The 12570-nt window shown below is 46.3% G+C and overlaps 4 protein-coding genes and 2 long non-coding RNA genes across 15 annotated transcripts in view; 4 read left to right on the top strand and 2 right to left on the bottom strand.

Moving 5' to 3' along the window:
• Positions 1-4989, top strand: part of lamb1a (laminin, beta 1a) — a 12064-nt gene extending 7075 nt beyond the window's left edge. Inside the window, exons 20-33 of the mRNA XM_008311240.3 lie at positions 381-544; positions 700-924; positions 1004-1221; positions 1321-1417; positions 2031-2400; positions 2485-2669; positions 2754-2995; positions 3070-3255; positions 3404-3548; positions 3655-3862; positions 3946-4087; positions 4190-4366; positions 4444-4603; positions 4730-4989. Of these exons, the coding sequence (XP_008309462.1) occupies positions 381-544; positions 700-924; positions 1004-1221; positions 1321-1417; positions 2031-2400; positions 2485-2669; positions 2754-2995; positions 3070-3255; positions 3404-3548; positions 3655-3862; positions 3946-4087; positions 4190-4366; positions 4444-4603; positions 4730-4869 (2659 nt within the window). The 3' untranslated portion in view covers positions 4870-4989. The remainder of the gene's footprint in view (positions 1-380; positions 545-699; positions 925-1003; positions 1222-1320; positions 1418-2030; positions 2401-2484; positions 2670-2753; positions 2996-3069; positions 3256-3403; positions 3549-3654; positions 3863-3945; positions 4088-4189; positions 4367-4443; positions 4604-4729) is intronic.
• Positions 4990-6065: 1076 nt separating this feature from the next.
• On the top strand, positions 6066-7234 carry pyurf (PIGY upstream open reading frame). 2 transcript variants are annotated; one of them, XM_008311238.3, is made up of 2 exons: positions 6066-6305; positions 6685-7233. In XM_008311238.3, exons 1-2 carry the CDS (start codon positions 6112-6114, stop codon positions 6821-6823), a joined length of 333 nt encoding a protein of 110 aa, XP_008309460.1. In that variant the 5' UTR covers positions 6066-6111; the 3' UTR covers positions 6824-7233. The 2 variants fall into 2 exon arrangements, with proteins under 2 accessions (XP_008309460.1, XP_008309461.1); XM_008311239.2 differs by having other exon boundaries at positions 6165-6305; positions 6685-7234.
• Positions 7235-7381: 147 nt separating this feature from the next.
• LOC103379631 (uncharacterized) lies at positions 7382-10619 on the bottom strand. Its single transcript, XM_025056086.1, has 3 exons — positions 10485-10619; positions 8708-9818; positions 7382-8294 (listed from the first exon to the last, which is right to left on the bottom strand). Exons 2-3 carry the CDS (start codon positions 9812-9814, stop codon positions 8160-8162), a joined length of 1242 nt encoding a protein of 413 aa, XP_024911854.1. The 5' UTR covers positions 9815-9818; positions 10485-10619; the 3' UTR covers positions 7382-8159.
• Positions 8967-12126, top strand: LOC112487093 (uncharacterized). Of its 3 annotated transcripts, none has more exons than XR_003049836.1 (5): positions 8967-9109; positions 9211-9461; positions 9739-9852; positions 11574-11849; positions 11951-12126. It is a non-coding gene; the product is annotated as an uncharacterized LOC112487093 (long non-coding RNA). The 3 variants fall into 3 exon arrangements; XR_003049837.1 differs by having other exon boundaries at positions 9739-10086; XR_003049835.1 differs by having other exon boundaries at positions 9739-10106.
• The window catches only part of LOC103379625 (synaptotagmin-1-like), a 2961-nt gene continuing 1535 nt past the window's right edge, over positions 11145-12570 (bottom strand). Inside the window, exons 5-8 of the mRNA XM_025056087.1 lie at positions 11927-12094; positions 11716-11833; positions 11481-11614; positions 11145-11382 (exon numbers count right to left, since the gene is read on the bottom strand). Of these exons, the coding sequence (XP_024911855.1) occupies positions 11176-11382; positions 11481-11614; positions 11716-11833; positions 11927-12094 (627 nt within the window). The 3' untranslated portion in view covers positions 11145-11175. The remainder of the gene's footprint in view (positions 11383-11480; positions 11615-11715; positions 11834-11926; positions 12095-12570) is intronic.
• LOC103379604 (uncharacterized) overlaps positions 12215-12570 on the top strand; it is a 3504-nt gene continuing 3148 nt past the window's right edge. For all 7 annotated transcript variants that reach the window (XR_003049842.1, XR_003049841.1, XR_003049839.1 and 4 more), the window contains exon 1: positions 12215-12421. This is a non-coding gene — a long non-coding RNA (uncharacterized LOC103379604). The remainder of the gene's footprint in view (positions 12422-12570) is intronic.

Genomic DNA, 12570 nt, shown 5'->3' with positions numbered 1-12570 from the left:
GGGGGCGGTGGGTGGGGGCGGGTGTAGGGGGGGGCGGGTGTAGGTGGGGACGGCTGTAGGTGGGGACGGCTGTAGGTGGGACGACTGTAGGTGAGACGGCTGTAGGTGGTACAGCTGTAGGTGGGACAGCTGTAGGTTGGGACGGCTGTAGGTTGGGACGGCTGTATGTGGGGACAGCTGTAGGTGGTACAGCTGTAGGTGGGACGGCTGTAGGTGGGATGGCTGTAGGTGGGGACGGTCGGGGGAGGGGGGCCGGCTGAGGGGGAGACGGCTGTAGGTGGGACAGCTGTAGGTGGGACGGCTGTAGGTGATTCGGTCGACCACAGTCACTGTGTGAAGATAATTCTTTGTGGTCCTGACTTCGTGTCCTTTGTCTCCAGGTGTCTCGATGGGTACCACGGTGACCCCGTACTGGGTTCCGGGGACCACTGTCGTCCCTGCATGTGTCCTGATGGTCCCAGCAGCCAAAGGCAGTTCGCAGGAACATGTTATCAAAGCTTTGACTCAGAGCAGGTGGTCTGTGTCTGCAAGACCGGGTACAGAGGTAAAAACCCAAACCCGTCTCTCTGTCCTTCAACTGAAAACTTCAACCTGAAAAATCCGTTTTGATGTTTCACCTCTGACCCCCAGGTCTGTGGTCCTTACATTCCTTTACCTTTAAATCCCAATCTCTTCCGTGTCCTGTCTCTGATTGGTCAGGTGGTCGTTGTGACGTGTGCTCTCCTGGGTATTACGGTAACCCAGACCAGGTGGGTGGGGAGTGTCGTCCGTGTCAGTGCAACAACAACATCGACGTGTCCGATCCGGAATCATGTGACTCTCGGACCGGCGAATGTAGGCAGTGCCTGTACCACACGGAGGGCGGAGCCTGTGAGAACTGTCGTCTGGGTTACTACGGCGACGCCTTGAGTCAGGACTGCAGGAGTGAGTGACTGTTGGTTCAAGGGTCAGGATCTGTGCACCGGTGACCTGTGACTGATGTCAGAACTGTTTCTCTCCTCAGAGTGTGTGTGCAGCACACTGGGAACTGATCCGTCCACCTGTCAATCACCGGGAGAGTGTGCGTGCGAGCGTGACAGCGGACAATGTCCCTGCCTTCCTAATGTGGAGGGTCAGGAGTGCCAACGATGTGTTCCCAATACCTGGAACCTGGCCAGCGGTGCCGGATGTCAGTCATGTGACTGTGATGTCAAACATTCATTTGGTTCATCATGTGACCAGGTACGTGTGAACCACACCTGTGGACCACACCTGTGGACCACACCTGTGGACCACACCTGTGGATGTGAGTGCTGTCAGCAGTGTGTCTTTGATTGACAGGTGAGCGGACAGTGTTCCTGTCATCCAGGCTTTGGAGGAAGAACCTGCAGCGAGTGTCGGGAACTGTTCTGGGGCGATCCAGAGGTCCAGTGTCAGGGTGAGACTGATTTACCAATCTGGACTCCCAGCATGCTTTGCTCTCTGACAGTGAAGCCCTGTGTCTCAGTTTGACTTACTGGAAGACAGTGTGTGAGTGTGAGACACAACAAAGACTCTCTGTTCTGAGAAAAACATCTGAGACTGGATCTAAAGCTTCTGATGGAAACCAGATGTTTGACACACACACACACACACACACAGACACACACACTCACACACTCCAAGCTGTTTTCATTACACAGGAAATGCCTCAAAATCTGTCTAAGTTCAGCACTTCTTGAGAACAGATAACCAGACCAGACCCTCTGCTTCTCCAGGGCCCCAAACACAGAACACGTTCAGGAGATTGACGTTACAAACATGAGTTTGTCCACAGTCCAACACATTACACAGATTCCTGAAATTTCTTCTGAGAATCTCAACAGCTGGTGGCTGAGGTCTAGATGTTCCTCAGACCCTCACAGTGGTTCCTTTAACTTCCACTCTTCCTGCCCTGCTGTACCACCCCTGAAGTTGCCCCACCCTTTGGGAACCACTGGGTTACAGAACCTAACGTGTGGATCACTGCTGTGTCTGTTTGGACCTGAAGAACTTTTTTTTTTTCTCGGCAGCCTGTGACTGTGACCCGCGGGGCACCGCCCAGCCGCAGTGTGACAAGGCGGACGGTCGGTGTGTGTGCGTGGAGGGCGTGGCCGGACCGCGCTGTGACACCTGTGCTCGTGGTTTCTCTGGAACATTCCCAGACTGTCGCCGCTGCCACCAGTGCTTCGCTGACTGGGATGACATCATCGGTCAGATGACCAACCAAACGCACAGATTGGTCAACAAGGTCAACGCCCTGAAAGCTGGACCGGTCGCCGGGCCGTACAAGAAGTCCATGGAGTCCATAGAGAAGAGTGTTGGGGAACTGCAGGTCCTCCTGAACCAGAACCCGGCTGCACAGCCGCTCACTGAGATCCAGAACCTTCTACAGGAGACCAGGTGAGCTCCACTCAGGTACCAGAGGTGGTTGGATCTTCTCTGACCAGATTTCCAACTTAAACCTTTTTTTTTTTTACTCCTCAGTGACCAGATTAGAACCCTGGGCCAGACGTTGAACAACACAGAGGAGGCCATGGTCCAAGTTGGAGATCAGGACTCTGCAGCAGAAAAGAATCTGGACAGTGTGATGTTGGACACTCGGAAACTGGAGCAAACGGTTCAGGAGCTGCTGGCTCAGGTGGAGGTCATCAAAAACTCAGACATCAGAGGTCAGTGTCTGGGGTCACAGTCCAAAGTCGGGGTCTTCGGGGTCTTCTGCGTTGAGCTGATCAGTTCCTGGCGTCTTGTTTCAGGTGCAGCGGCCAGCGTCACTAAGTACTTCCTGCAGTCACAGGAAGCTGAAGCTCGAGCCAACGCCTCTACTGTGGATGAAGGCAGTGACGTGAAGACATCTGAAGATCTGCGCCGCCTCACAGAAGACAAAATGAACATCAGCAGAGAAGACTTCCTGAAAAGACAATCTGAGCATGCTCAGAAACTGGACGAGTTGGCCGAAGACCTTCAGACCCTGGACCTGTCAGAGATCAGTCAGAAGGTAGACCTGGAACCACAGAAACCAGACGTCAGCTGAAAATGAATCCTCCTCTGAATGAAACTCTCTTCCTCCAGACCTGTGGCGCCTCCTCAGGGGTCCAGGACGGGTGCGGTTCTTCTTCCTCTGACGGTCAGTCTGAGTGTGAAGGTGAAGGCTGTCACGGCGTGGTGACCATGGCCAACAACGTCTGGAAGAAGGCTCAGGAACAGGAACAGGAAATCATCAACGCCATGGGTGAGGTGGAGAAGCTCTCCAAGATGGTGAGTGGAACGGTTCTCCTCCATCGGTGGCTCAGTACCGATGTTCTTCCTGTGGTTTTCCTGACCACAGGTAGATGGCCAGCATGAAGGTTCTCTTCCATGATACAGGTGCAGTGTGGGTAAACGTTGATCTTGGACTTTTCCCCAGGTCTCAGAGATGAAGCTGAAGGCAGATGAAGCTAAAGTCAACGCTCAGGAAGCTCTGATGAAGACCAACAGAACCAAACAGAGGGTGGACCAGAGCAACCAGGAGCTCAGACGCCTCATCGGACAGATCCGAGACTTCCTGACACGTATGTTGGTTCTTCATGGATTCGAACCACAGACCCAGAGTTTGTGACCTAAACCTAACCCAGACACAAGAAAAGACCGATCATGAGACCTGTTTTTTGCTTTCAGAGGATGCTGCAGACCTGGAGAGCGTCGAGCTGGTGGCCAATGAAGTTCTGCAGATGCAGATGCCGACGACTCCGGCTCAGCTGCAGAACCTGACGGAGGAGATCCGACAGAAAGTTGGAGAACTCGGTGATGTGGAGTCCATCCTTCAGCAGAGCACTGATGACATTCAAAAAGCTGAGAACCTGCTGGACCAGGCTCGACAAGCCAGGTCAGTCCCAGTCCAAGACCGGATCACTCCGACCCTCACTTCCTGCCCTCACGCCTGACTTTCTGTTTTGTTTCTGTTTCCAGTGAAGAAGCAGCAAATGTGAAGGAATCTGCAGAGAAGGTGAAAAAAGCCCTGGAAGAAGCTGAGAAAGCACAGAACATTGCCAACAGCGCCATCCAGAGGGCTACCGCAGACATCCACAACACCAACACCCTATTGTCTGTGGTCAGTACCGAAACCTGCTGTCTGTGGTCAGGAGGATGTGTTCTTCCAGGGTCGACTGGTTCGCGGTGATGTCACCTCACGACAGGTCTCTGATTGTTTTAGGTCAAGTCTGAAACGGCTGAGGCGGAGATAAGGCTGACTAACGCCACCCAGAGGCTGCAGAGGCTGGGGCAGAATGTGACGCTGCTAAGAGACAAAGCTGAAAACATTTCTCTGAGCAGCCAACAGACCAGTGAGGACGCAGCAGTGGTCCAGAGGATCGCAGAGGAAGTGACAAAGGTGGGTGTGTCGATCGAAGTGGGCGTGCCCCTCTACGACGGGTGTGGCTCTGTTATTTAACTGGACCTTCTCACCAGGAGCTGGATTCAGATGTGAAGGACAAGTACGCCACCGTGGGCCAGCTGATTGATCAGAAGGCTGAAGGTGTGGCCACTGCCAAGAAGAGGGCGGAGTCTCTGCAACAGGAAGCCAAAGCTCTTTTACTACAGGCCAGTGACAAGCTGCAGCTGCTAAAAGGTAACGTCACTGTGAGATCACAACCACATTACAAGAACACAGCTGGACAGGCCTGGGAGAGTGGCGCCGTCCTGCTGGTTAAACAAGTGTCTTTCCGGTCTTGAAACTCTGCCTCTGTTTTTTCAGATCTAGAAAAGTCATACAGCGATAACCAGCAAACTCTGGAGCTGAAGGCTCAGCTGCTAGTGGAGCTGGAGGCGGCGGTCAAAGATCTGCTGCAGGACATCAGCCACAAAGTCACAGTCTACAGCACCTGCCTATTCTGAGAACAGGAGGCGCTGTTTCCCAGTAAAAATTTAGCATTTTTGAACTGTGATAATTAGAAAACTTGATAATGTAATCAAAACTTTTTTGTGATCAAACCTGCATTAAATCTTCAAATCTTACCAAAGATCACAATGAAATTCATTTTTATCACTGTGAACATAAAATACGAACAAATTTAAAAAATAACCTTTTTTTTCTTTTGGGACACTAGCAGAATATTTCTTCTAAAATGTTTTATTCACTTCACAGGTCAGTAAACCTACATATTATTGTTAGATAAAATCACATTTTTAATGTGTTAATATGTATTAAAACAACACATTGTATAGCTTTAAATATATATAATACCTTCACAAGAATCAGCTTAAAATAAGCATAAACTTTCTCCTCACTTTGGTCCATGATAAAGATGGTGTGTGACCTGGATTCATTCAATTATTTTTTAGTTTATTTCTTTAAGAGAACTACACAAGTTGAGGTGTAAATGGCCCAAGGCAAATTTAACCAAAAGTATAAAACACAAAAATACAGGGGTAAAAACAAACATGATCCAGCAACCGAAAAAGAACAATGTGGAGCAGAAAAATCTCAGGAAATTATTGACACACCAATTCCCATCACCAACCCTGTTTGTCAGACAACAAGATATAAACCTATAAAAAATTATAAAACATTCTAGATAGTTTTATTCTCAGAAGCACAAAAATGTCATGAACCCACCCAATTGAAATGTTTGTAAAATAATTTGTTTACAGGATAAACTAACTGGTATAATATTATAGTGGGTTTCCTTGACTTATTGAACAACATGGCAGGATATATTAAATGTTTCTATCCCTGACAAGATTCTAAAAAAAAGATTTCAACAACAGGAAATACTTTTTTTTTAAACGTTAAAGCTGCAAGTTGCAGCGTTACATCGTAAACAAGGCAACACTGTCACCTGCTGGAAACAACATATCTCATATGATGCAGTTTAAAATATAAAGGCTGAAACGGTTAAAGTTGTCAAAACGGCACTGGATAAAGGAAAAAAAACTTAAAATATAAAGGCTGAAACGGTTAAAGGATAAAAAAAACAAAATCAATAAAAATCCAACAACGTTTTAAAACGAAAAAATAATGCCCGTGTTTAATGTCATCACAGACGCGGAACTACTGAGACCTATCCTGACTTCAGAGGAAGTAGGGGGACAGGGACAATGCTACTTCCTGTTAGCTTCTAGTTGTTGGCTTCTGCCATGTTTCATGTTGTAGGACGAGCACTGACGACACGCCTCCAGCGTGTTTTCTTCGTGAAACAGACAGTTTTCACGCAACAACTATCTTGTGGATTCGTACGTGGTCTCACAAACGGGAGGGACGAAGAACAACCACCGTTTGACCCGCATTTGTTGCGTGTCCTGGTGTGTCCGCTGTCCAAGAAAGCGCTCAGGTAAGCAAAGCTGAAAACAGAGCCAACATGGCGGATACACTTATACACACACTGGAGCCAATATGGCAGGAAAAGCACTTCCTGAAGCGAATATGAAATTTTAAACTTAATTTCATACTACATGTTATTTATTGATAAGCTGCTGGTGTTGTCAGTTTAACTACGGACTCGGGACCAACGCCATATGTTATTAACTCTTCGAAACAAACAAATGCTTTATTTATTGATTTAGTGGTTGTCTTATCAGCTTTCATGACAGTTAACTAAATCTTATTCAGGTTTTTATATGTAATTTGTTTCAGTAAAACTTTGTGTTATATTATTTTTGCCATACTTAAAGAAAACCTCTGATAGTCTTCCCTTGGGTCTGTTTTCACAGATACAACTCTGAGACCAGTGAGTTGATAAACGACGAGCTTGGCATCGCCTATCCTGTCATTGATGGAATCCCAAACATGATTCCCCAGGACGCCAGGCTGGTCCAGAAGGACCAAGAGGCTGATGTCCCACAGCAGTAGAGGTGCCGGGTTACGAGTCTGACGTCATCACAATCACAAACCATGCCATCTCTGTCCCTGATGGTGGGCCTGGTCCCGCTCCTGTCCCTCTGTGGTCTCTTGTATTCGGCAGCTGTAGACCAGAACTTTCCGGCGGGCTGCAGTGATGGTCGCAGCGTCTGCTTCTATAGCCTGCTGCTGCCCGTTACACTGCCAGTCTATGTCTTCTTCCACTTGTGGAGTTGGATGGGAATCAAGCTCTTCAGACACAACTAGACCCAGGTTAAAGGACTAGATCTGAAAACCTACTGAGGACTTGTTCACTTTCTGCCTGGTCATGTGACTGTAGCTGTGTCAGTGTTCATTCTGAACTAAAAAATTCTGGACTATGCTGGGTTTTATGTAGAACAAAATAAACAAAAGTGTCAGGTCTTTGTTTTTTCCTTCTCTTTGTGTAGACAGCAGGATACAGGAAGTGTGACATCATCAGGTCTAACCAAAAACAGGCAACTCCTCAAAAACACCCATGGCAGGATGTGCACTTAGCTAGGTTTTCCATAGGTGGCGCTGTAATAGAAACCTGCTCCTGCTGGTCAGACAGACTTTTGCAACCTGTAGGCACGATGACAACATTATCTGTCTTTATTTTAGGAAAACATTTTAAACCAGTCTGAACCAGTCTGTGCTCGGAAATACACAGATTCAAAATGACAAACGAAACAAAACAAACGTGCAACTACTTAACTTTGACCTTGGCCAAAGTTAAGTTTAGGTTTGTCACGGCAACAGTCAAAGGGAATCGGTATTTAAAGGACACGTTGAAAGTTGGTTTAAATTTAGTTACAAGTTTATCGTAAATGTCCAAAGTTGACTTGACATCAGTCTGTACGGTTACAGTTGTTGAGCCACTGCAGCCTCCGTGACTCCAATGTGCTAATTTGTGACTTAACTGTTTGAAATCTTTTGTTCAGGTTTACCGCAGTAATACAAACTGACCACAGGTGGCAGCAGAGGACCAGCAGCGCCTTTGCCTATGAAGTCACAGATTTTCTCTGTGGCCTGTAGGGTGTGACAGTGAGAGATATGTAAAGTTAATTTACCAACTGTGAATAACGGAAACATGTTCTGAACAGATTTTTTTCTTCCACCACAGTGAAAAAAATATCACAACTAAAGGCTAGAGTGTCACTTCCTGTGAGCTGTCCACCATGAAATGGTTTTTCAGTCTTATTCCAGTATGACCGACTGAGGTTTCACATCAGGTCCTAGTGAGGTCCATAGTGAGATGAGTCCAGGAGCTTCAGTGTTTCATGTGTTCAACATCTCCTGGTCCTTCACCTCAGTCCACACCTTTGTCTCAGTGTCTCTTCCTACTCTTTAGGTTTGGTACCAGAGGCTGTTTCATAAGAGGAGACTCGGGTCTGTCCATCATTGGTTCTGCTTTGTTCCTGAAGAAGAAAGACTCGTTCAGTCTCGTCTGGACCAAGTGCACCTGGACAAGACCACACCAAGATTTAACCAAGTTTGGAAAATCTTTGTCCATTTATTGAATTCGAACTCATTCAGATCCCGGTTGATTCACTTTAAGACAACATGTAGCTGTGTTAACATTACAACACAGTAGCTAGGGTTTAGCTAACTCTTGACAAACGATACAAAATACTGCGATATATTGCAATACTATAGTCATGGCGATATATTGAGGGATTTTTCTGTTAAACAATTTAATTGTAGTAAAACTGTCATCATAGTAAACACTGCTGTTTCATCTTGACATCATGTTAGAATATCGATACGATATCTTACCACATGGGGGCGCACCCAGAACAAATCTGTAAATCTGATTCAGAGCAGCTTATAAAATAACAGACCATGAACAGTTTGAAAGGTTTTTCGTAGGCTCACCTGGGTCAGGTCCAATTTTGCAGCGCTGTCCTCACTGGACGTGGAGGTGTCCACAGTTTTGGATTCGAACACCGATTGCAGACATGGATATTGACTTAGCTCTAGCTCTAGCTCCTGCTGCTCATTCTTCATTTCCTTTTGGTTGAAGGACGTCGGCGACGGGGAGGACATGTTCTGGTGTTTGTGCTGGTTCCTGGCTCTGTGCGACAGTCGCAGGTCCAGAGCTCTGCAGCTCTGAAGACGTGACCTATCTGCTCGTTCTTGGCAGAAGCGATGATAGGAGGAGAGTTCAGTGGTGAAGAAGTTCTCTGTCTGTGTGGAGGAGTTCATTCTACGACGTTGGTCCGGTGGTGGATCCGAAGAAGAGGACCAAGCCTGCGGAAAGGCGCTGCTGGACTTGAGGTAACTCACTGGTCTGTCATCCTCCAGCTTCATGCTGGACTTGAGCTTCTGAACTGTGTGTTTGACCTTAGATCTCCTGCTTTTGTGCTCCTGTTCTTTAGATGTTTTGTGTAGACCCCCGAGCTGCAGCAGTTCATCTGATTCTTCTGGACCTTCAGGAGACTCCAGCTCTGGGGATGTCCTGAACGTCTTCTGTGTGATGAAGAGATCCTGACTGTTAAAGTCCTCACTGCACGCCGGAGAATCCTCCTGACCCACAACCTCACTGTTTCCCACATCCACGTCTTTCTTCGGCGATGTCGACGTAAACTGCGGATGTTTGGCGCAGATGAAATCTTTGGGCAAACTAAAGGTGACCTTCTTCTTTTGGGGTTTCTTCTTGGAGACTCTGGTCACATGACTTGGATTCTGAGCTCCATCCTTGCTCTGAGCACATTCCAGGTTTTCTGACTGTACAAGGAGGAAGTGGTCGTCCATTCCCTTTTTGTTCTTTTTCTTTTTGTTCTTCTTCTTTGTTCTTTCAGATGTTCCTTCTTCTAGTCCACCTTTTTTCTTCACTTTCTTCTTTTTCTCTTCAACCTTTTGACTGACCATGTTTTTCTTGTGTTTTTTGTTCTTTCGTTGTCCAGATATTTTGCCTGACGAGTTCCAGGAGAGGAACTTCACTTCCTCCATCTCTGCGTCCTCCTCCCCGCAGCCACTCATCCGTCTGGACCCAAGAAGAAGAAAACGGGAACTGTTTGGTATGAATCCATTAAATCTACTTAAGCAACACCTTTAATTAATTGAATAAAATCAGCACTCGGTCACATCTTTCAGAACTTGTTTGCATCCTGGTCCTGCTGTGAGGCAGACTTTAACATCAGGAAAATAAGGTTCATAGACCACGCACTCTCCCACACCAAAGTCCATAGAGAAAATGATTGATTTGAGGTCACAGTGACCCAGCAGCCGCTGGTCCAGTGCTGTCTTCTGTGGTGAGTTCAGGTGGCTAAAGGTAAAAAAAAAAAAAAAAAAAGCATACAGTGAAGTTTCAAATTAAAGCATTTAGACTTAGTGATGGAGGCAGCTGTGGATCAACAACTGTTGTTTTCCTGTGAGCTAAAATAACTATTTTTTTCTGTGGACTTTGGTGTAAGAGGGTGAGCATTGTTATGCGACGTAAACGCGTCACATTCTAACTGCGCGAACAAAACGTGTAGAGATTTAAAAATTAGATTTTTTTCTGATTGACGATACATATTCGATATCGATTAATCTGTTCATCACAGCGGTCTTGGTCTGAGTTCGTTCAGTTAACAGCGTTAAAGCGTTAAGTTAAACGTTACGTTAGATCAAAGTTGAGCGGACAGTTCCGTTAACTCCTCCCCCTTACCTCTCGACCCGTCTTTAGTGACAGCTGTCAGTTTCACGGCACAAACTACAAATCGATTCGATTTGAGTTCGATTTGAATCGCTTTTTGCACAGCGCGTTTTTACCTGGACAACGACGTTCATCAAAGAGTCGTCGTAGCGCGAAAAACCCCGACCGTTACAGACATCAGAGAGACCGCCCGTGACGTCAACCTTGCTGATGCGTTCACGATACGTACGGAAATGACGGAAAGACAAACGTAAAGTGATTTTTCTGGCCAACACGATTCCACTGGTTATTGAGTTAAAGAAGAAACGAAGTCACAGACTTTTACGACTTACTTTTCACTGAACAGCTTTACAATTTATTAACATGTGTTGGTACATGACATCTTTGCTACATAAAATTATATACCTTTAAATATGCTGTGTTTCTACATTGACTTGTATTCAAGTTATCATATACTTTAGTTTTACATTTTTTCGTCAATTATTCACAATTTATTTATATTATATTATATTATTTATATTTTTATATAATACAACTATAACATCAAGAGCCATTATAAAAATTTTACGCTGATGCAGAGGTTGTGTTGTGTATATATAGTAATCACAGTATATACTGAGTACATGAATGTTACACTGGGCAGATAAACACACATAAACAGAGTAGCTGAGCTCAATGCTGTGACAGGTTCAACGCCAAGCTTTCATTTATTTTTAGTAATTAGTGCATTAACTTCCTCCTCGGATTTAAGGCTGTGCCACTGGGCCACAGGTCGGCGGGGGTTGGCCAACATGTCTGACCAGTGACGCTGTTCAGTTCCAGTACTATTGCTGCCCAGCAGTAGTTTCCCGATGGCGTCGTTCTTCCCAATTTTATCGTAGTCCAACACAGTTATTGCGAGCTGCACTTTCTGAAGATAAAAAAAAAAACAACAATAATGAAAAACCTTGACCGTTCTTTGCCCGGTTTAGCATTAGTTGGCTCTCACTAACTAACCCACTAACTCACATCTATCTGTTCACACGACACCTCGAAGCTGAAAGACTCGTTGTAGTACGGGTTCAGAGTGTTTTTCTTTATCGTTGTTTTCTTCTTTTTCAGTCGTTTCCCGTTCTGCATTAAGTGGATCTTCACGTACGGGTCTGAGGGAGTGAACAGGGAGTCGTCACAGCATCACACAGTAGAGTATTTGACCAATCACATTTAACCCCATCTGAATCTAGAATTCTCCTCAGCTACTCACCCGATAGTCCGCCCACATCCATCTTCTTCAGGTTTTTGGCCTCCAGAACCACCACAGTCAGCTTCCCTGCAGTGGGCACGAACCTCAGGGACAAACAAACATCTCCCAACCGCTCACTCTGTCACAGCAGAAAGGTAAAGCAGAAGATAAAAGTTAGCTCATGGAAGTCCTGCCTGATATCATGTGACCCTGACCCCTGTCACGCTCAAACCTCCTCCTTCTCTGCCTTCTGCAGGTCTCTCCACTCCTGTAAAGACTGGCTGAAGTCCACGCTGCTCATGGGTATTTTCACAGCTCCAATGGCGTCGTGTTTCGAGAAACGGTCAAAATCGTAGACAGTCATCACCAGAGTCTTCCCTCCCAGCTCACTGTATGGAACCTTGAGGAAAAAAAAAGAGGTTAAGAGATGGACTCCAGCCTGTCATTGTATGATGGCTGATGCCGGAAGTTGACCATTGCTAAGCAGAGACCGTAGAGCAGAAGATAACTCAACCGGAAGTTGACCATTGCTAAGCAGAGATCTTAGCAAAGACCGTAGAGCAGAAGATAACTCAGAAGATAACTCCTTGAACCAGATCTCTGCCAGCTCTTCGTTTTCAAATGTAAACGAGTGAATGACTTTATCATGCGACCCGACGTGCCTGCCCCGGGTGACGGAGCTGTCCTTTTCGAAACTTCCACGTCAAACCTGCGAACGCATGTGGCGGTGAGTAGAGTAGCTGTGCTTTTGCATGTTTCCCAAACGTTATGTTTATTGTTTGGTTAAAACCGTTCTCCGTTAAGAAAATGTGCCTTCATTATATTTTCGCTTAGCTTAGCGTCGATCCTGATAGCTAACGGTTTAGTGACGTAGAG

Source organism: Cynoglossus semilaevis, chromosome 6, assembly GCF_000523025.1.
Source record: "Cynoglossus semilaevis isolate Cse_v1.0 chromosome 6, Cse_v1.0, whole genome shotgun sequence".
NCBI lineage: Eukaryota > Metazoa > Chordata > Actinopteri > Pleuronectiformes > Cynoglossidae > Cynoglossus > Cynoglossus semilaevis.
This window is presented reverse-complemented; position numbering and strand designations above follow the sequence as displayed.